General features: G+C 37.4%; 1 protein-coding gene across 2 annotated transcripts; it reads right to left on the bottom strand.

Moving 5' to 3' along the window:
• On the bottom strand, window positions 1-19,509 carry LOC139135543 (uncharacterized). Of its 2 annotated transcripts, XM_070702984.1 has the most exons (17): window positions 19,470-19,509; window positions 14,575-14,663; window positions 12,996-13,256; window positions 12,249-12,392; window positions 10,535-10,585; window positions 8,919-10,163; window positions 8,166-8,488; window positions 7,779-7,918; window positions 6,338-6,500; window positions 6,031-6,207; window positions 4,938-5,049; window positions 4,577-4,656; window positions 4,191-4,402; window positions 3,758-3,835; window positions 3,342-3,384; window positions 2,598-2,698; window positions 1-1,941 (listed from the first exon to the last, which is right to left on the bottom strand). In XM_070702984.1, the coding sequence occupies exons 2-17, from the start codon at window positions 14,639-14,641 to the stop codon at window positions 1,839-1,841; spliced, it is 3,300 nt and encodes a 1,099-aa protein (XP_070559085.1). In that variant the 5' UTR covers window positions 14,642-14,663; window positions 19,470-19,509; the 3' UTR covers window positions 1-1,838. The 2 variants fall into 2 exon arrangements, with proteins under 2 accessions (XP_070559085.1, XP_070559094.1); XM_070702993.1 differs by lacking the exon at window positions 14,575-14,663 and having other exon boundaries at window positions 9-1,941; window positions 8,919-10,154; window positions 19,470-19,507.
• Between the last annotated feature and the right edge of the window lie 3,822 nt (window positions 19,510-23,331).

Here is a 23,331-nt window from a genome sequence, read left to right as displayed (position 1 = left end):
AGATTTGTTATATTTCTTTATTTGCAGGTTCTCACAGATGTTAGAACACATATCTGTTAAAATGTAAATGAAACGAATTATGAAGACTTATTTCGAAAGGCAAATTGCAATATTGAGAACTGTGAATACCTTGTAAATTTGTCAAGTGTCTGGCTACAATGAATGCACCTTTGCTAAATCGAACCTTAAACCACTCACTTTCAAAATGAAAAAGAAAAATAACAGGTGGCACTACACATTGCTTTCGTACCCAAGGAACATTGTCAGCTTTCTCAATGTTTATTCTATTTGGAACAATTACTTTACGAAAATAATCGCAATCATACCCATCCATAATCCGATAACACTAGGTTAAAAATGGTAATACAGTAGTTATACACATAGACACAAAATAGCACAGAACAGACAGTAAAGCACCGGTACACACAACAAAGTCGAATGCATGACCTCACAAATGTGAAGATGAAGACTTGATTTACTCCATCAGTTTCAAAACGAACCTATACAGGCAGCTTACAAGATCCGTGTCATAAACGTTTAAAAGTGTGAATGTCTGTCCTAATCAAGGTCTAACTCTATAAAATTCTGAGAAATGTAAATGATTCCTTTTTAAATTGCTCGTATACGGAATGTTTATAGGGCTAAAGCTTACAACAGATCACCGATGGTCTGCGTAGCATAAAACATACCTCCTAAATTTATGAAAATAAATAATTTTTTTCCATATTTAACATGAATCCGTAAAATTTGTACAATTTTCGTTTTCCACAATTCTTTAGGTATTCGTAAAAGTTTAAAATTTTACATCTATTCAGAGTCTGAGTAAAGGTAGCGTTAACAACTAAGTCTACGTTCTTAATCTTATCAGCTTGTAACAACTCTAAAATTGCAAGCTGTTCATTTACATCTAATTCCAATATATAGTTTATCACAACAAGTGCTGTGAAGAGTAGTTTGACTAATTAAAGGCCTGCCACATAGCACAACTCATCACACATTAAAGAAGATGATCTCTGTGGAGCTAAGCTAAATGAACTGCCGCTACAATGACCAAATGACGAAATCAATGCTAGATTGAGCAGTTTTATGCAACACATTACTCAAAAATTTTATGTTAAATTATGATTTGAATAAACATCTGATATTCTTCATTGTGATCAACATTACAACAAAGGCCGAAAATTAGAGGAAGAGTCTTTGTGTAACAACAGCATGAGAAAAGCTCTAAAGATCGCTCTTTTTATAATATGAAATTCAATAACAAATCCGGCCTTATAAATTTACAACTCTGGTCAAAAGTTTGATTACAATAAAGATTCCCTAATTGTAATGCATCTCGTTCTAACAGTCATTTTTCCTCGACATTTTGATCATATTTCAATTAATATCAAGAACTGTTTCCTGGTTTATTAATTTTCACAAAGTTTTCTGGGTAGCGCTTTTTATTTTTGCTGTGAAATCCATCAACTCTTCAAAAACACGGTGAAGAAATCCTCCATAGTATGAAATTAGATTTTTCTATATAAGGCACGTGTGGATAGGTGAAAGTGATTTATGATGGATCAGAAATATGAATGCTGTAATTTGAAACATCATTACATAGTAGCCTGTGTGGCTAGCTGCATTTTCAAAATAATCTCTTATTCACAGTAATGGGTTGACCTTGTGGTATTCCTGAGGAAGCGGAATGATTGTATTTTGGGCTTTGAAAAGAATCTAACCTTAACAGTAATAGAATTGACCTTGTTGAATTCCTGATAGAATCCAACGTTTTGGTATATTTGTGTTTCACAAATATGGCCGTTTGTAGCAATAACAGTATATGGCTGTGCGCACGATTATTGGTGCTTCGTGCTTGGCCCATGTACGGCATCATAGACACTGATAAACATGTCTGGAAAGTTAGTCATGATGTACTCAGCTGCATTATCCCCAGAAGCACTGTTGAGGTAATACATATAATATTTTATCAATCGGCGTACAATGAGGCATCGGGATGCAAGATAATACTATGTACATTCACGTTGAATAAGTATGGTCATCTGTCGGAAGTTTAAAGAAATAAAACCAGCTCTGAAGCATTGCCATTATAGACACGTTTTCTGTTGTCTTAAGTTTACTTTAAAACTCGTGACAAGTTTACTGTAATAAACTCGATATATCTCAAACAATTGATTTTTCTCAGCGGATAATGATACGAGACCAGCTACAAAGATACTCAGCGCATGTAAAAAGGTGTTTGCATAAGAGATTCTTGGCGCATGAATTTTCCCTTGCATCAGTATAATGACAAGGGTGGTTGGGATTGATTTATTTACAAACGGGTAAATGGGCAGCGACTAATGCTGGCAAGTCCTACACAAGTTCTATGGCGAGGAGACCCCTGACAGGAAAAGGAAAGAACTGTGATAAGAAACAACTACTAGGAAGCAAGCGATTTTTTAAAACGGTATCGTGACGACCATAAAGAATTTTTATCCTCTCCTCCCAAATTTTGCACTGTTCTCTATATGTTAGAATGTCACATAACTTCGAAAACACCTCTGCATTGCTAATGAAGTCGATGAAGGGTAACAAAAAAATCAATGTTCACAAACCTGTCATTGCAGTTCTTGGCAAATTGGAGAAAATGTTTGAGTGAACGACCATTACCGCCAGGTAGCTCATTTTTGAAAGGTCCAACAGCTGCTATCTCTACCTGTTGTTGAAAAATGTCAGGTAATTTTCTTAGCATTTAATGAAGATGCCTAAGGACATTTACCTTTGTAATATAGCTTGGCATGTGTTAATGTTTTATGGTTGTATAGGCCTTAAAAGTGAACGACTTGAACTTTTACCAAAACTTTCCCCAAAGAAACTTTAATGTTTCTACATCAAGAATAAACGTCAGGGATTAAAATGCAAATATTGATACCAAAAATACATATTGCCGTAAATTTACCGTAAATTTACTGGTATTTGAATTCCAAACTAGCTGCCAAATCTGTACGAAATCTACGGCTTAAAAAGCAAATTTTTAATTTTCATAAAACGAAGAAGTTGAAAATGTTTCTCTAAAAATCTTCGACATGTACTCATACAAGTGGCAGTCTAAAAGCGTCGTAAACTTGTGCCGCAAGCCACATTCCTCCTGACAACATCAAAGTTTCGAAAGGTGTTATTTTCCTATTGACTCAGGAAAATCATTGTGCACTTGTTTCTTCAAGTTGCAACAAAAATGAAATAAATGATCGAAAAGTAATACAGCAGGTGCTACAACCTTCCCTATAACGAGTTTCATGGATTTCTGACCAGCTTTACATAGGAGAAAATATACGAGCAGGTTTGAATCAATTTCTCACCCATTTTTCGTCCGACTGTTTTAAATGAAGATGCTGGACATTGCTGTTTCGAAAATAAAAAACAGGAAAATGGATTACTAACGTCAATAAATATTTTGTTGTTTAAGAATTGTTCTTGGCTGTCAAAATTAAGATTAGATAAACACAAATCTATCATGGATAACTTGGAGTGATATATTATATTGCCATGCTGAGAGTTTGTACAGCCCTAGGTTGCATTTATAATGATCCTCTTACTTTGAAAACGATTATCAGATTTGGTTTTAGCATATGTGTGCATAATGTTTAAATACAATGACTATATAGGCGAAGTTGCCACTGAAAACTAGTCCGGCAATTTTATGAAAGGAGACAGCATCTATTCCCTCTACTTATCTTGCAAATTCGTTTTTCATGCAATTTCTTAACTATGTTACCTTGTGTCGGAGTCTGCTTCTGATGTTAATTTAACGATAAATTCAAGGCAATGTGAGTATTCCCAAAAGTATGGATGTCTGCAACATAATCAATTGAGAAATAAGTGGAGATTACATGTGAAAAAAATTTATTAAGGGATCTTTGTATATCAATGGGGATTTGACATAAATTACAAGAATAACATTCACTAAACATTAACATTCACTTCTTGGTCTTTAGGCCATAGGTCCACATATCTTTCTTTCATGAATTTGACTTTGTTTGTGTACCGGCTATTTACTATCTGTTCTGTGCTGTTTTGTGTCTATGTTTACAACTATTTTGTTACGAATTTTAACCAAGTGTTATCGGATTATGGATTGGTATGATTGCGATTAACCTAGACACAAATTCGTAAAGGTAATGACTTTAGTAAAGTGTGTCAAAACATACCCCAGCACTTCCTTCATTGATGGTCGCGCCTTGCGTTCCTTTGCGAGCATCCAAGCAATTAAGTGTTTTGCTATAACACAGTCAAGGTGGAAAAGAATGTATTTTCCTTCAGAAATATTGTGTTGAGTTGCTGCAATATCTTTTGGTGTGCCAAATTTACCAAAGGGATGATGACCATCGGATAATATGTAATACATCAACATTCCCGCCACCTTGAAGAACAATGCACAGTTTCATTTATATGCATAGCTACACCAACAAAATGTGTTGAAATTAAACTTAATGCAGAAATATATTGTCCTATTGGCAGTAAAACAGTAATCTCAATATAGAAACATACTCTTCTGCATTAGAATATAAATGTTTGTAGGTTGCATTACTATTACCTGGATATCACCCTTCAGACTACATTCCATTAGTCCATGCTCACTCGTCATTGCTTCTGTGGGCAGCCAACATGGAGTACCTACAACATGATCATAAACCTTATATGAATAACTGATGAAAATAATGACAGAAGACATCTAGCGCTAGCGTTTCTACTTTTGCAAAATCTGATGAGGAAAAGCAACCCGAACTGGTATGTGTACATTTTTAGAAACACACATTCAGATCGAACTTCATTTAACCTTAAAGGTTGAAGTAATAAGTTAAAAACAATTATTCTCAATTGTGTATTATAAGTGACAGATTTGAGAAATCAGTTCATTAATTAAAATTCATCAATATTTAGAATGGTCAACATGCCTGCAACTCCTGTCTGAAAGGTTTTTTGGGTTTTCATCATATCTAGCTGGCGACTTATTCCAAAATCAGTCAGTTTTGCTGTACCATCACAACCAATCAAAATATTCTGCGGCTGCAATGAAGAATTTCCAATATTAGTTTTAATTGCTATGAGGTTCATCTCGCTTACGGTCGTAATGTTAGGGAAAGGGGAAAATATGGTGTCTCCGTTTTCAGTATGTTTTTATATCTTACCAACTACACTACGGGCTTGCTTTAACTAATGTAGCTTTTAATGTTTTAAGGTTCTGCATACCTCGCAATCATACTTAGACTCTCGGAAAATAAGTTTGCTAAGGTTTAAGAACTGAAGTAATTCTGATGTTTCTATTAGATATCACATATTTTCTTATCCTATAATCATTTGTAAAGTCTGGCAGCCAGTTTATTATCATGGACTTTACCCTTATTACCATGTTTATTATCCCTAGCTGTCTCACCCAGTTTTTAAGGTATAGAAATATGTTTTAGAAATAATGCTTGATATAATTTTTGCATACATTCATCATGAATTAACATGTTGACAGGAGAGAGAAGTAGATAGTTTTTTTATTTTTCAAGTGTCCAGTTTTACTCTTCAACAGAAAAAGTCCCAAGTGTTTTATCACGCGCAAGTTTGAAATGTGCAACCCAACACCAAAGCCTCCTTACGGAAGATGTAATTTATAATTGGAAAAGAGAATATCAAGATTGTTATGAGTTTTGGGCGGTCCTTGAAAGGATTTTGAGTTTGTTAGATGGTTCGTTAAAGTCAAAGATAGCTTCCTTGAATCTTTACCCCTCCCACGTGTAAGTGAATACAGCCTTAACACATAACATCAAATGCACATTGACCTAATAAAACTACCTTTTCCGCGGCCAGTGTTCAGGTAGATTAACTTAGGAGTCTGTAGACCCTGAAAGCACCAACTTATTTCTAATAAGGTAAATAAAGAAGCCCTGATAACTAGCCATTGAAATTCAATTGATAATTTTGCCCGGGGCTGGTCAAGAATGAATCTGCTAAAAAGCCAAGAACTGCTTACACTAACACAATGACAAGTTATGCACTTACTTTCAAGTCCCTATGAACAATGTTTGCATCATGTAAACACTTTAGACCATTCAGCATGTCAAGTACTATTTTCTTTCTCTTCTTTTGTGGCATTTTTTCATGTTTCAAGTACTCATCCAATGTTCTTTCACATAGTTCCATCAAAATGTAAAGAAAGTCATCATCTGCAATAAAATCCTGCCAGGCAAAATATCAAGTAAAATATGTTAAAAGGAAATTGTTTGAATTGTCAAATTCGTTTCACCTAGTGAAAAATTCTTCCATATAAGTTTGAAAACGCAAAAGTACAAAAAGATTTCATACTTACATGGTATTGAACAATATTGCTATGTGATTTAATGATGCTATTCTTGGACATGGTAGATTCAATATCCTTAGCATCTAGCTCTGAATCGTTATTGATGCATTTTACAGCAACCCCAGATTGCTGTTCCATATCAATCCCTAAGTAAACTTTTGTGCCATCTTGCCTGATAAAAAACAAATCATAAACTGAATTAGATTTCAATAAGAGTTTCGTCATCGGTGGAGCATGTTTAGCAAACGACCAAGAACACTCTCACTGCACAAAAACGCAATAATACAGATAAATTCACACTAATGAGTTGCCTGTATTATAGAATAATACATGTGAATTCACATGAATCCACACAAATACAGGCTTGCTGAATACAAGAAATGGATTCTTGACTGTATTCATCTGTATATGCACTCTTTATCAAAAATACAGGCAATAATCCATGTAAATACAGTAAGTATTATTGGGTTTTCATGCACACTCTGCTTTTACTACACTGTCATGAAGCAGTAAAATAGTCAATTAGTTACAGATTGATAGTCAACAATGGTCGAAATAATAATTGTGTGATGAATAATGGATAAAGGAATCTTTTAATTTATGAAGGTGCATATTGTAATAGCTAGTCTAATAACCTATGGGATATCAGAATAATTTCATCTAAAAGGTGATTGGTGTCAAGTTATCGCGTAAAATATCGGAGATATTTGTGCTTGATACAAATAATTACTTTGACAATATAGCCTGTTCCAATGTCTTCCCATCACGGATGCTACTTGCATAGTGTCATGGCCTGAATGATGAGGACACACAAGGTACGGGGACATTGGGTAATAAACGATTTGTCATAGACCCATAATTTCACATATTATTTCGAAAATCCTCAAATGATTTGCTTTAACTGAATTCCATCTGGCGCACAAACATGGCGATGTGTCTTTAAACAGATTCTGTTCACAAGTTATATGTATACATTGCTACGTCTACAGGCTTGTGTCATTTCAATGGGAATGTACAGACGAAAACATGATGTAGAAATAGGTTTTTATAACACAAATTCACATTGATCGAGTCACCAATGTGCTTGGCTGCAGTACTACTATGTAAATATAACGCATCAGTGCAACGACTGTTTTGTCGTGAAATGCAAAACGTATCAGTCAGACTGAACCTGCAATCCTTGCCGCGGGTGGCATTTATTAATAGAGAATGATACACCTTGATCAATGGTAGCATGAAGGGCATATTTACCACATAAAATGTTATTCATTGTTGCACAAGCAATTGTTATCGGCAATCACACATAGCTGATATATGGTTTAGGTTACTGCGTATTGACCGAACAAAATATTACTGGAATGTAATGATCAGCTTCAACAACAACATATCTTGAATTACACATAGTTTACTGTATGATGAACAATTAAATGAGATAAGGAAATAAATTTACCCTCTGGCAATAAGATACTTTTTTTTCTTGCAAACTTTGTATAATTTTGATGATTCCTCCGATTCCAATATTTTCGAGTCTGTTTTCATGTCTTTCAGATCACTAAGTTGTTTTGCCCATTGTGTACTCAAAGCAGTTGTCTGAAACAGAAAAAACAAACAAAAATGACTGATATTGATATTGATATTATAGAATACAAAAACGAGCACATAATTATTGATCCAGAAGCAATGTGTATGGCCAAGCGTCATTTTAACGGAAAAGTTAATGTTGTGATGCAAGGCTGCATTAGTATGATTGCATTTAATGTAACTTTATAAGCATCATTGTTCACTTAATACTGGGGGAAAATATAAATGTCTTCAAAGGGGATCTTTCAGACGATACCTTTACTGGCGATTCCGTACTATGAAAGACTTCTTCACTGTCATCAATAGATGATAAAGAGGCCGCACTAATTGTCCTCTGTCTCTCAGATGTGTCACCTGTAGACGATTTCCTACTAATGTCATAGCTGGTAGCAGGAACTTGACTAGCCTTGATGCCCGAAACATCCGCTGCTGGTGCCGACTGGCGTCTGTTGGGATGTACTTTGGCGCTCTGTTCATTTGACAATTCAGCAACACTATAAGGTCGTTTCTCGCGTACTGATTCTTTCTTCTGAGGTTCTTGACTTTTCATACTTTCATTAACGACCTGGTCGCCAAATTCTAAAATAGATTGACGTCATAATAAATGTTTGTTTGTATCTCTATATGTCTGTCTATTTGTCACACACACACTCAATTCATGAAATATGCCGATGTACCTAAAACAGTAAGACAGATAGGCCAGGCGAGCTGTAATTCAAAACAAGCAAGTGAAAATGAGTGTGATTATGAGAGCTGTATTCAAGCGCCTGTATGTTTTCAATTTGATTCTAAATTTTAACAATAATGGTTCTACTCCGGAATAAAAAGGACGCGATGCGTTCTACAGACTCAGTACGCCCAAATAATCACGTGATGCCGGTACAAACAAACCCACATGTGTACTAGCGCGTATGGAAATACACGTACGTCTATGCGCGTTTGCGCACATGGCTTTGTTTGTACCGTGGTCGATTCGAATTCCGGGTTTGGCCTATTAGAAGTCACTTACGATTTTGAAACCTCAAAACCTCCTGGCACTTCTGTATAAATTGCTTTTGAGACTGTAAAATCTCAGGGTTGTCGACCAGCTTCTTTTTAATTTCATCTGCTCTCTTGAAGGCAACACCACATGTCCTAGGGTTGATTCTACTGATGATTTTATCACACCAGTTTTTACTGTCCGTTTCTGCTGTGTTGCCATAGAATCCTGTGTCCACACTGCAGTAATCGCTGTAGTCATCCCCTGGAAAGAGCCTATCCAGGAAAACATTGATGCCAGAGCAGCTAGGAACCAGTGTTGGAAGACCAGCCTGCATAGCGAGATATGCCGCAAAGTTGAATGGATCCTTCTTCTCTGGTGCTAACAGCAAGACACTTTGCTGAATTGCAGTCTTTAAGGTAGCCAGAGAAACGTTTGAGTATGGTGCCGGAATGTTCAGGTGTCCACACTGTGATTTTGCGATGAGATACTTTCTGAAGTCATCACTGATTCTTTCATTTACACCATACAACTTCCAAACAGGAACTGTTTCATGCACACCATGGAATTGCTTTCCAACCTTCCCCATTGCCATTGCAACCACATCATATCTACAGAAGTCGTCCTTTGACTTTACGTTGCATATTGTCAGGATTTGCTTATGACTGCCACTGTATGGTTGCACCATCGTCTTTGAGAACTGCTTATTCAGATCGGGATAGTAACACACATGTTCGACGGACTTCAAAGCCTGATATTTAGTGCGGTAGTGCTCATACACATATGGACCAACAGAAAAGATGGCGCTTGCCTCACTTGCGATTTTGCAAGCACTGTTCTCTACATCGATTTTTCCACAGTCTTCTCCAATTTCATGGTTAAACAAAAAGAATTGCGAACCACCAGCAACTTCGTTCGTGATTGTCAAACCTGCATTGGCCAGATGTTGGTTGTCTTCATCTACTGCAAAATGTCCTAGCACGAGACTAATACCAGGAATGTCAGACTTTAAGTGACTGAAATAGCTCGCATGGCTGACCAAAAGCCATTCGATGTTTGGCGCCCTGTTGGGAAGTCGATTCACAACCTCTTTATTAGGACTGACCAATCTCACGCCCGTTTCTTTATCTTCAGTGATGTTGTAATCTTTGACTTCCAACATTGTAGAATATGTTGGAACTTTCTCTGCTAATTGAGTAGCAAGACTCTGATTGACAATAGCTACCCGATCCAAACCATTATTCCATTTGTTACAGATAAGTAAGGCTGATGAACCTAGGCAAATAAGAGAAGGCAGTAAGATATGTGTCTGAAATTTCGCTCCATGTCGTTTTCAGGACTTAGTGTAAACCTCAGTCGATGAAATATCACCATGTAAATTTCAACAGAAAGAAATAACACACAATTTACGTAACCCACTTTTGCTTATATTACAGTTGGAGATTCGCCATTGACGTTATGATGAGGGGTAAACCAAAAGTGAGATCATGTGCCAGCCTAGGTCTTTGCAGCAATAAAGACGCATAGTTAGTATGTTTTGAAAAAAATCATTGAAGGGAACATTTATTTAAATATTTCTCCATCAACAGAACTAATAGTGTAAGCATTTCTTTAATACATTTCTGTGATTTTGATAAGAAACTTACTAGAAGGGTTACTGCCTTCCCTATAGGATAACAAGCGTGCGTCTGCGTCGCCTGAAACCAAACAAAATTACTCAGCAATCGTGTTCAATATATACGTACATTTCGTTGGAAAGTTGCAAGGAAAATCATACTTTTCACATTTTAGCCCATGAAGTCACAGGTATCATTGTTTACGGACGTGTTTTGGCAGTAAACTAGTAAATTGTCTCTTTAGTGATTCCGTATTGAAACACTCATTTTTGTAACTTAAGAGAGTTTCAGTGATTAACCCTTAAGGATGTACGATCGGTAAAATTAAAAGTAATGTCATTTCTCTAAATTGTCAATTTTTGGATACTCCTTTGTAAGTATTATCAAAATGTATGATAAAATATAGGGGTCACCGTGCTCGTTTGTGAGATAAATGACCATGAATTTTGCCATTTGTGAGAAAAAATGCTGAGTCAGCATTTTTTCACCAATGCATTTTCTATGGACGAAATAATTCAATGCTGTTTATCTCAAAATTTAGCGCGGTGACCATATAATTTTATTTGATCAGTATTATTTATTTCTCTGGACTGAGCTTTGTGCAAATTTTCATGAAAATGACATTAGTAGAAATTGATTTTCCAGCAAATTTCAATGTAATCCTATGGGAAGTGACAAATTCCACGCGCGCGTACCACTCGTACATCCTTAAATCAACCAATTGTTAGACCATATCTGGAATTAATATGAGAAAACGAGCGTAAAATTGTGAATGTGCTGTAAATTACACACTGCGTCACATTGTTTGCCGAGTATAAACACGACAGCTAAAACGTTCGCATGGAGACGGAGTACAATTACAACTAGTTGTGTTTTGGTTCTGTATTGATGTAATAATAGAACACTTAATTTGCCATAAATAACTTCAAGAACTCCGAAATGAAAGTTTCCATCGTTTTTAGAGTACTGTCACTATTTATATGAAACTGTTATGTTGGTATAACAGAAAGATTGTCTTATTATGTGAAGGCGTCATGGGCCAATGGCTAGAGCAGTGGACGCACGATCACTGGATGGTGAGTTCGAGCCCCAGCATGGTTATGGTGTTGTGTCCTTAAGGGCACTTTTTCCTCATTGCTTCTCCCCACCCATGAGTGATGGGTACCTGGTAGGACAGTGGTTGTAACGTGTGTGTTTAGCTCTGCTGCGCTTATTGGCTGCACATGTGAGCTGTTGATCTCCCCAGGGAGCTGTGTTGTATCATATTAGGTCCAGTGACCAGGGTAATAATAATGTGCGCTATGTAACCAATTATTATTATTATCGACGCTCAGATCGCTCACTCTTTCTTGCCTTGGGTGAAATCAACCTCGATATATCGACATGCCCAATGTTTATTTCAATTATTGCAGATATTTTCAACTTATAGACATTGAGCACTGTTGATAGAATTTGAAAAGGATTATTAATACAATAGAGAATTATTTTAACATGTCGAAACAATAAAATAAAGATCTCGGGCAAATTGCCCGAAATCTTTATTCATCTTCTATCAATCGCAACATACAAGAAACATCAAGATGGAAACATCATTTAAAAATGAAATGGCTCTTTTTTCTTCTTTTGAAGAAAGGAATGCAGCTCTAGTTGACCTGTCATCATACTTGATCAGGTAACATAAAATTAGCTGACAAAATGTATTTCATAATCCTTGCTGCTAATATGGCATTTTATGTATACTTACTGCTGCTTTGAGATGATAGAGATAGCCTCATTGCATAAGAAATCTGTTCTTCCTCTGTCATGGAATGTATGTCAGGCGTGGGAGAAATTGGCTCTTGTACCGACATGGCAATGGCTTGTTCTGTCGAAAGTGCTTCACCGTCAACTTAGTCGAGGAAATCACAAGAAAGTGTTTTACTGAGTGTTATCAAAATACTGCACAAATAATTTTATTGGATTTATTCAGAATACAGTTGCAGACTACAGATACCTAGATACCGGTAGTAGTGGATGTGTCACAGATAGTCGTGGATTCACTATGTGGCTGTGTTAAGGACATTTTGACAACTTTTAAACATTAACATATTGCATCTGTGCAAACAAGGCCACTGTATTTGAGGATGTAAATTAATCCTATCCGTCTTTGTAAAATTACATAAATCTTATTTCAAAATTTGGGCAAGTAAGAATATAATGATACCCGATGTTGCTTTAAGCTACCAGAGACTGCAGGAGGCTTAATTTTCGTGATTGCAACACTTTCAAAGAGTTCTAGATAAAACTTAATGAACGCTTTGTACAAAATGGATTGAAAAGGTGTCTATCCCGAAATGACTTAAAATGGTTTTAGTCAATCAATACGATGACTGTCGTCGGGCATTGAATCTACAGATAAGCTTTCATACGGGATCGATAATTACTTGTAAGACGGCGCATAAGCAAAATGATATGTTGAAAAATATGATATCCATAACGTGCTCAGTTTTACCTTGTGAATCCTTAGAACCTTGGTCTGGAACTCTTCTTGTAAATCCGCTTGCATACCTAGCTTTGACCTTTTTAGCGATATCTATGCAATTCGATTTCTCAAGAAGATACACCAAGGTATCGCAATTGTGCTCATCTAGATGACCATGACTGCACAGTGCCTTTAGTAAGTCGAGAGGTTGTTCAAAATTTTCAGTTTGTCTTACTGTTATCGGCCTAGGCCGTAGATTCTTTGCATGTTCGACCAATGTTTTGAATTGATCTAAAATTTAACATGAAGAAGGAAAGTTATTCGATCATTTGGTTGTCATTTCCTTCGTCAATTACATAATATATCATGTGTAACCGTCAAAATTTATGTATCTTCAGTCTTAATTACATGCCTCGATGTGAGTGCAAAACATTTCATTGACTTGAATAGGAACATCTGGGGAGTTAGCGGGCCGGTAAACGATGTACTGACCGGTTTCCATGGTTACCCGGTCCTGTGAAGCCCTTCGACGTTTTCGACGTCAAGGTAGACGAATATATTTCCTAAAATATCACCAAAATGTCGCCAAAAGTTGTGTGAGATAATGATCAGTAAATCTAGTGCAAAATAAATGTGCCTCGAAAAGAGATTCAATTATGGTAGAGTTGACTTTTCAGATCCTCAGATTCAGATCCTCAGATCCTCAGATTCAGATCCTCAGATCTCAGACCTCAGATCCTATAACTTCAGATGCAGATTCATAATTAAAATTTCACAATTTTCAAAGTTTAATGAAATATACTGATAAATAAAATATAATTTACGTTTGAAAAGGCTTTAGAAATTATTTGATTTCTATTTTGAATCTTGAACTTAAAAACTTCGATCTCAGAATCAGAACGTCATCCGTCGAAGACAGGGTGCGCAATGATTCCACTTGTTATGTCATCACGTGAACGTTCCCTCATAGAGATAAACACACCCGCGCGCGATCGAACGATCAAGACCGCGACGATCATGTAAATGCTGGCTATCGACAGTCCGTATTTTACCATCGTTCGTAATATTGATGGCGAGGGAATATCACTAATCCATGTTGGAGGCCAGTGACCCCGGGATAAATCAGAATTCAGGGGTAGGAAGAAGCAAGTTAGCTAATCTGTAATTGTAGACCCGTGTTCGTTGAAACTTGTTGAGCGAAAACGTTTACGTAGACTTGTTTTTTTTTTTCATAACTGCTTTGTACATGTCATATTCAAATTATTAAATTTAATATTGCAATCATACTATTAATACGGGTATTGTAAAAGGCTTGTAAATTCGAATCTGCATCTGAAGTTATAGGATCTGAGATCTGAGGATCTGAATCTGAGGATCTGAGGATCTGAATCTGAGGATCTGAAAAGTCAACTCTACCATTCAATTATACATTACATCCTTCATACATACTACGATTACTCTACCGAAATATTCTATTTCCCTATATGCAAAATGCACTGAAACATACACAATTATTACAGGACACATAGGACAAAACTCACATTCAGCGTTTCGATTTTGTTACAGTGTAAGATATACACTGAATAAAAGTTTTGAAAAAAATGCTTACCTGTGGAGATGTCTTCTGAAAGGCTTATTAAATATTCGCCGAATGGATCAACTGTTACGTTAGCCATTGCATTGTGGTTTAGAACTCACCTGGAGGTGATAATGTCAATGAAGTAAGTGATAAATAGTATTATGAAATACATTGTTTGTGAACAACAAAATCCGAATGTCCAGTACCGACAACTCGTTTCCTTATACATTTTATTAAATTTTGTGATGTCATAAGATATAACTTATAGGTCCTATTTATACTTGTCAAAGTTTCGTAAGTACACAAATTAGCAATATCATTGACAAGAAACAGCCCAACGACCGTGACCAATATATGACTCATGAAGTATTGCATGATATTATTAATTATGTATGTCACACCTACTAAACATTGTCCATGTACAGGGTCCTACCAGATTTGATTCCGACACGATGTCTCTCTCTTTGAATATTGAATCGACAGAGACGCACAAAGGCAAATAGAATCGGCATGCATGATATTGTCTGCCGCGTGTGATGGGGGCTTAAAGTTAAATACCACAGTGTTACGGCAAGAACGGCGTTACCATTCTTACTTAGACATTTTGCCTCTCAAATGACACGCAGCCATTTGAAATAATACAACGAATTAATGTCATGGAAGTACATGTAGTTTACCTACAGATAACGTTGCCACAGAAAATATTTAGGTCGAAACTGTTACTTCACAATTGTGGCAAACATGTCAGTCATGATATAATTATCGACCTCATCCTGAGAGCCACTCTTTTTAAGATGGGAGTCGTCGGAACTGAGCGTGTGCGATTTTCTTGTTTACAAACAATGTAGTCCATGCGTGACATCTAGATGCATCACGTCAACATAGCTGCAACATTTAAATTTTACGATATTCCAAACAAGTTTTAACTTCCATCAATCTCCAACGTACCCTTGATACAGTGTTTGCATCGGTCGTAGGGGTCTGAATGGAGTTCCGACGACCCCTTCCTTTTACAAGTAAAACGAGTACTAATCGGCAACACTCGACTTGTGCGTGAACTCTGACTACACTTGACCTCTTGACCTGACCCGTCGAAAACAACGTTACGATAACAAAACAAGTCATTGACAATGACACAGTCCCCACTTGTAATAGGAGTATTTGTCTTGATGGGGCAGGGAAATGTGGTCATTAAGAAGTATCACTGGAGTGTATATGTTGAGATCTATGGGCACATAGGTCTACGTCGTTGTTCCCAATTTGAAACACATGAGGCATGTCTAAGTTATGGTTCTAAATCGGGAAAAAAGATCGGACCTCTAGCTGTATTGGCCAGCCATGAAATACATATGCACATAATAAATGAGGTACAAGATGTGACATCTTAAGATCTAATGTCCTATCAAAATTGGAGGGTATAGAACTTGTGGTTACTGAGATATGCATATATATATATATATATATATATATATATATATATATATATATATTATATATGTAAAATCAAGGTCAAAGGTCATCGAGATCACTTGACATTTTTAAAACAAATTGTATTGCTAAATCAGACCTCTAGCTCTATTCGCTTGCCAAGAATTACATATGTGCATAATTAATGAGGTAAAGCGTGTGTTGTCATAAGGTCTCCCATCCTACTAAATAAAGGACATAGCGCTTGTGGTTACTTATTTATTGACATAAACGTATATTTTAGGTAAAAGGTCATCGAGGTCACATGACATTTGTCAAAAACTTTTATCCTATAGTTATACCTATATACCAAAAATCAGACATCCAGCTCTATTGGCTTGCTCAGAATTAGATATGTGCATAATTAATGAGGTACAATATGTGGCGTCATAAGGTCTCCCATCATACCAAATATGAAGGGTGTACCACTTGTGGTTACTGAGTTATGGACAAATATGTATATATTTCAGGTCAAAGGTCACCAAGGTCACGTGACATTTTGTCAAAAATTGTATTGCTAAGTCATCCCTTTATACCAAAAATAAGACCTCTAGCTCTATTGGCTCGCTAAAAATTAGATATGCACATCATTAATGAGGTACAATATGTGGCGTCATAAGGTCTCCATCATACCATACATGAAGGGTGTAGCACTTGTGGTTACTGAGTAATGGACAAATATGTATATTTCAGGTCAAAGGTCACCAAGGTCACGTGACATTTTGTCAAAAAAAATTGTATTGCTAAGTTATCCCTATATACCAAAAATCAGACTTCTAGCTCTATTGGCTCGCTCAAAACTAGATATGCACATAATTAATGAGGTACAATATGTGGCGTCATAAGGTGTCCCATCATACCATATATGAAGGGTGTAGCACTTGTGGTTACTGAGTTATGGACAAATATGTATATTTGAGGTCAAAGGTCACCGAGGTCACGTGACATTTTGTCAAAATATCTGAGATATCTGCGTGAACTGATGGACGAAAGGATGGGTGAAGGACAGACATGACCCAATCTATAAGCCCCCTGGACTTCATCCGTGGGACTAAAAACTGTGTCACTGCATCCTTTTTGCAATATGAATACGATGAGAAACTAAATTTTTATTTTTCTTGGCCTTATACATGGGAGTCTATGGAGAACTGACTTATACATGGGAGTCTATGGAGAACTGCCTTATACATGGGAGTCTATGGAGAACTGCTTTATACATGGGAGTCTATGGAGGTGTAAACTAAAAAGTCCTCTAACACGGCCAAATTTGATCGCATTGTAAAACAAATCGACGTGCATCTGTATGGGGTAGGGTACTATCCATATTATATGCAAAGTTTGAAAGAAATTGACCTGGGCATGTCTGAGATATCTGCGTGAACGGACGGACGCACGGACGGACGCACGGGCATGACCAAACCTAAGTCCCCCGGACGGTGTCCGTCGGGACTAACAAAGCGTATGGGAAGATTTGCTCATTTTTCATAGTACAATGTTTCTATTTTTATAGCACAGAAATGGACATTTTCGATGTACACGACTGTGCTAGGTATGTGACATCCTAAGATGACCAGTCTTTTTACAGCTACACGACTCGGTGATTATTGGCCGTTCTGTTAATGATGTCAGCATACCTAATGATGCTCATGGTCTTTCTACCTGACACCCAACGTCATGCAAGTGTGACGCGCGTATTTTGAATCTATGCAAATCTGATACATGTATGTCGTCTGAATGGGAATGGGAATGGACCGAAATTACATGTCGCACAACCGAGGGTCTAAGACCAGGCCGGCTCGATGCCTGACCTATCGACCTGCCCCAATGCGGTAGAAATTTTGGACATCAAGAAGCAGCAGTGAAGAAAACGTGAGTTAGTTGTTTGAAAGCCTGTCCGCTGTTGGGAGTCGAACCGCTTCCTTTTGCAGCATACTGTCCAGAGAGTCTTTCTCGCCGATGCAGTAGGCCTACTGTGACCGCGCTACTGCTGTGAATATCGACCACATTTCTTGGGGTCTGCCTACAGCTGGGTAAATTTGATATAAATAAGCTTACTTATCATCATTTAGGATTATAGTGCTGTACGGTATTTTTGTAAGTGTACAATAATGACTGAAATAAAATTTTTGATCAAGAATATTTATGATCATAAATGTATTAATAAGAGGGTCTTTAAGCTAACTACAACTGCCTGAGTTTGGCATAAAAACTAATTTCCATTTAGGATAAGTTCAAGTGCAGTAGGGTGCTTTTTAAGTATTCAGTAATGGTAGTAATACCAATTGTTTATCTTAAATTAATGATTTTTTTAAACACATACTATGACTGATAACGCCATATGACACTGACCGGTACGGCATATCACCCATGTACACGGTTGGATCAACACAATACATCCTTCATTTATGCACATTTCAGTCGGTTGGCGTTTGACCCGGCCCATATTATGACCTCGCTCTTTATCAAACAATTTCGTGGAAAAAGGTGGTTGTAGCAGCCAGGCGCCTTATAATCAAAGAGATACGGTGGCATGTATGCGAATGAGTCATATGTTTTTGAGTACGCTTGTCTAAAAGTAAACAGAGACCGTTTATAGTACCATTGTCAAATTGGGCCACAGAACCATCACGTTTCTCGCAGGCACTCACTGTGAACTTGTGTGAGTTCGCAGTACCCAGAGCCTCGAGGTCATAGTTCAAACGAGCAAGGGTCGTTGTTTACGACATGTTGTTTACAAGTACGTATAATAGTGCAAGCCGACGTACAGCAGAAAACTGCTGAACAATAATAACCCAGCCTTCTACTTCCTGGTCATAGGCGACCAGCATTGCATATTTGGAGAGGGGTGATGCAATGCTAAATCGGCCGTTTTGCAGCTCGGCTACTTTGTTAAAATATCAAATGATTGTATGCCGAAAAATAGTAACTTTCATCAAAACTAACTGAAAGCATACTACCCCGAAAACGGTGTCAAATATCGGGAAGTGAAAAAATGTATGTCGATAACCTTTCCCATGAGATCTGTAACGATACCGAAAAGTTTACCCCTTACGCGTAAGTGTCGCCGTATGTAAGCTTGGCTAGTTCTTGTGCTTCAAAACGAATTAAAATGTCGCAATCTCCAACTTTTATGCTGTATATTAGGATCTCAGACAAGACAGATGGACATCGATGAGTAATAACAGTAAGTGTACCTAGTATAAACCATTATGTATTGCAGGCTGTATTCAGTGACGTCATCAGATAAAAAATGAACGTAACCGTTAACGTAACTTGACCTTGACAAAGATAAGGAAATAATTTCCGATTATTACGATTGGTCAGAAGTTTTTCTTTGAAAAGCAAATGACAATAAACGTCTCAGTTGTTGCCGAAATTGCGAAATACCTAGTCTAATTCAGTACTCATTGCTTTATCGGATAGGGAACTAACAATGCAGACCAAAGTACAAATCTTACCTTACAATTGTTCTCTCCACTTCGCCGGTTATTATTGTGCCGTTCTGTCCAAATAAACCTACACTTATAAACAACTGGACCCTCTAACCCGCCGACAATTCATACGGCACCATGTAACCAACAAATAGCGGGGTTGGGGATATTGTCCTGAAATCCACAGGTGATAAGCACACACGGTGAGCGCCACTGAAAATTAATGAAATAGATCTTACAAATCATTAGCTTATGATCTTAGTCGCGCCATAGCGTTTCAAATAAACGGCCATGGCTGCATCTTGAATTAAGTGTTCAGATCGAGCCCATCCATGGTTTTTGAAAGTACGGTATATGAGGTAAATAAATTAAACTACGATGACAGATCTTACTATTTTATTTCCTAATTTAAGAATAATTCATCATTGCACACTTTATAAACTGACGACTAAAGGTGGCTACACAAGATTGAATGCCTACCTGTTCAGTACTTCGTAAATCTTAATGGCCTTTGTAATAAAAGTGACTTGAATGTATTGTCCCAAGGCCGCTTGACAGGTTGCTATGACAGTCGAAAGTCGGTAACCCGGGAAATACCCCAGGCATTCCCCAACAGATGACACCTGCCTCAGTGATTCTTGTTCGTTAGCCAAGATTCAAACTTTACATGGCATTATCACACTGGCAGCTGGCCAGAAGCATTTAGCAGCAGACATTACGGGACACTTGTTGGTCGTAGCATAGACTGCTACCACCTCTGATCATAGGCGGTAACGTTATAATTGTTATAAATCAGCCCCATTACATCATGTATGAGTGACTCATACACTTACGAGGGACCTAAAATGTGCGCTGGAAATACCCGAAGACGTGGCCATTGCATGCGTGGGCTGCACACGACCGGACCATAGCCTTCTCGGAATGAGAATAAGGGTATGGTCACTGTGTAGGCGACGCAGCGTAAACAAACAAATAGTAATAGCAACAGCCGTCCCACCCCTCCGGTCGACATTAGTGCATCTATAGTTATATATCACATAAAATGGGGACTTTACTCCGAGATAAGTAAACAGGTAATTAGTACTGCATACCTTTAGTCGTATTGTATTTTCGAAAAGACGGAGATTTCTATCCAGCAGAGAAGGAAATAAACACCTGCCCTGCAACAGGTAAAACGTTACCGGGCATGTGAACTACCTGAAGTAAATTTCTTGTCGGACTGGCGGAGAGTATTTGTCTGCCGGGATCAGAGACGACCTGTACCTTCACTAGTTATTTTATTCGGGGCAAGTGTTTTTTCACCTTGTTAAAGTTCAAGTCCTGACGTCCATTTTTTTCCATGACATTTTCGACGAATTCCCCCTCATTGTTTATGTACCCTCGGATGGCAACCCAGAATTGAATAAAATTTTGCTCCGGTCACTTTTGCTCCGTCCAGGTTTCCGAGTCACACTGATGAATCGAAGGGACTTTAAATCAAAGAGCTACGTTAAACGGTCCAACGGAATTATTGTCCATGGTTCCATACCAGTATGGAGCCCGGGCATGAGTTAGATAATGCCCTATTAACATTAGAGTTGATACATCCGAAGGAATCAAAGTCAATTAAACTCGTAGAATCACACAGTACACACACACACTAATAGTAGTAGGGCATTCATATCACATATGAATCGCACTAAGAAATATCTAAGTTATCTTGCAAGTAAGGAACGTTTGTAAATTCGCTGTACGATAGAGAAAGGTCTTAGAAGGGCATTCAAACAAATCACTACATTGATTGGATGTAATGTGGTATCAAATTCACAATTAACGTTCTGCACTCAATTCTAAGGTTTCCATCACATTTGCCTGCACGTCTAATTACTTGTCATTGCCTTAGGTTGTTTCACAGAATAGCGTAGCTGTAAATATGTGTACAGATCATTAAAAGTAAAATATCAGCGTAGGAAGTGTCTGTTGCTAGCTCTCACTTAGTTCGTCAGGTATTACAGTGCACAGAGTCATTCATGTTTCATACATTGATATGATACTTGTGGATATCTTCATTGAAAAGGTCAATGATGTACGTACCTACTCAATGCAAGCAATCGCTCCTCATTGTCCAGTATAAGGTTAAATATAAGCTGATCGGCCACGTAGTTGGTGTTCTAAAGTTCCCTTCAGCTGGAACCTAGCCAATCTTGGAGTTGACCGTTGACCCTCAGTGTCCGTACTTTGACATAGAAACAGTCCTTTCTAAAGTTTTATAGTCCAATATTCTGAGCACCATTTCGTCATATTCGGTTCTTGTTATTGTCATCGTGGCTGGTTGCCGGTTTTCAGTGTCTTCGTTGAGTTTGCCTCGTACTCGGATTCTCCACCACTCGTTATAATTCAGTTGATAGAACAAGACAACTTGCATCTCCTTCACATCGAAGATCAACTCTCTTTGACTGTACGGGACATTCAGAGTATTGCGATTTGTTACAAGTGATCTAATTATGTCACCAACTTTGCGAGGCGTGACCGTAAAAGTGAGATCGAATCATAGCATGTTATCGATCCCTAATGTTTTTTTTGCAGCCTCATCTTGAATAGAATCGACGGGTGGCTATCATTGTTAATAAAATGAGAAATCGTGCAAAGAGATAGCAAATATGTCAATTTTAATTCATATATGTAGTGTTTTCATATCAACTGGAGGAAAGACAGAGATATAACAGTTGGTGTGCACATTTTTAATGTATAATTGAATTTTGGAGGGAAAGACATTTACAACAAGTCATCGTTGATGACACAGTCCCCATTTGTTAATGGGTACTTTGATTACAGGTCCTCAGAGAGAAAAGAGTCCTCTTCATTAGGTCTGTGATGAAAATACTTTTGAATAAATTCGCTTGATACATGTCTGAGTTGTAGTTCAGCACATGAAAAATCGTAATGAAATGGCCTCATGGTGGCCATATTGGATCGTATCACAAAACAAATCAATGTGCATATGTATGACATAGGTCAATGTCCTTGTACCAACTTTGATTAAAATCGGTTAAGATATGCCTGAGTTATGGCTTTGTACATGAAAAAATCATAACAAAATGGCCGCACAGCAGCCATATTGGATTTATCACAAAACAAATTAACGTGCATATGTATGACATTGGTCAATCTTCTTGTACCAACTTTGAATAAATTCGCTTGATACATGTCTGAGTTATGGTTCTGGACATGAAAAAATTGTAATAAAATGGCCACACGGCAGCCATATTGGATCGTATCACAAAACAAATCAATGTGCATGTGTATGACATAGGTCAATGTCCTTGTACCAACTTTGATAAAATCGGTTGAGATATGCCTGAGTTATGGCTCTCTACATGAAAAAATCATAACAAAATGGCCGCACAGCAGCCATATTTGATCGTATCACAAAACAAATTAACGTGCATATGTATGACATTGGTCAATCTTCTTGTACCAACTTTGAATAAATTCGCTTGATACATGTCTGAGTTATGGTTCTGAACCTGAAAAAATCGTAATAAAACGGCCACACGGCGGCCATATTGGATCGTATCACAAAACAAATCAATGTGCATGTGTATGACATAGGTCAATATCCTTGTACCAAGTTTGATTAAAATCGGTTGAGATATGCCTGAGTTGTGGCTCTCTACATGAAAAAATCGTAACAAAATGGCCACACAGCGGCCATATTTGATCGTATCACAAAACAAATTGATGTGCATAGCTATGACATTGGTCAATGTCCTTGTACCAACTTTGAATAAAATCTGTTGAAACATGCCTGAGTAATGGCTCTGTACATAAAAAAAAATCGTAATAAAATGGCCACCTGGCGGCCATATTGGATCGTATCACAAAACAAATCAACGTGCATCTGTATGAC

This window comes from Ptychodera flava, chromosome 1, assembly GCF_041260155.1.
Source record: "Ptychodera flava strain L36383 chromosome 1, AS_Pfla_20210202, whole genome shotgun sequence".
Taxonomy (NCBI): Eukaryota; Metazoa; Hemichordata; class Enteropneusta; family Ptychoderidae; genus Ptychodera; species Ptychodera flava.
The sequence above is the reverse complement of the archived record's forward strand: the minus strand, read 5'-3'. Positions and strand labels throughout refer to the sequence as shown.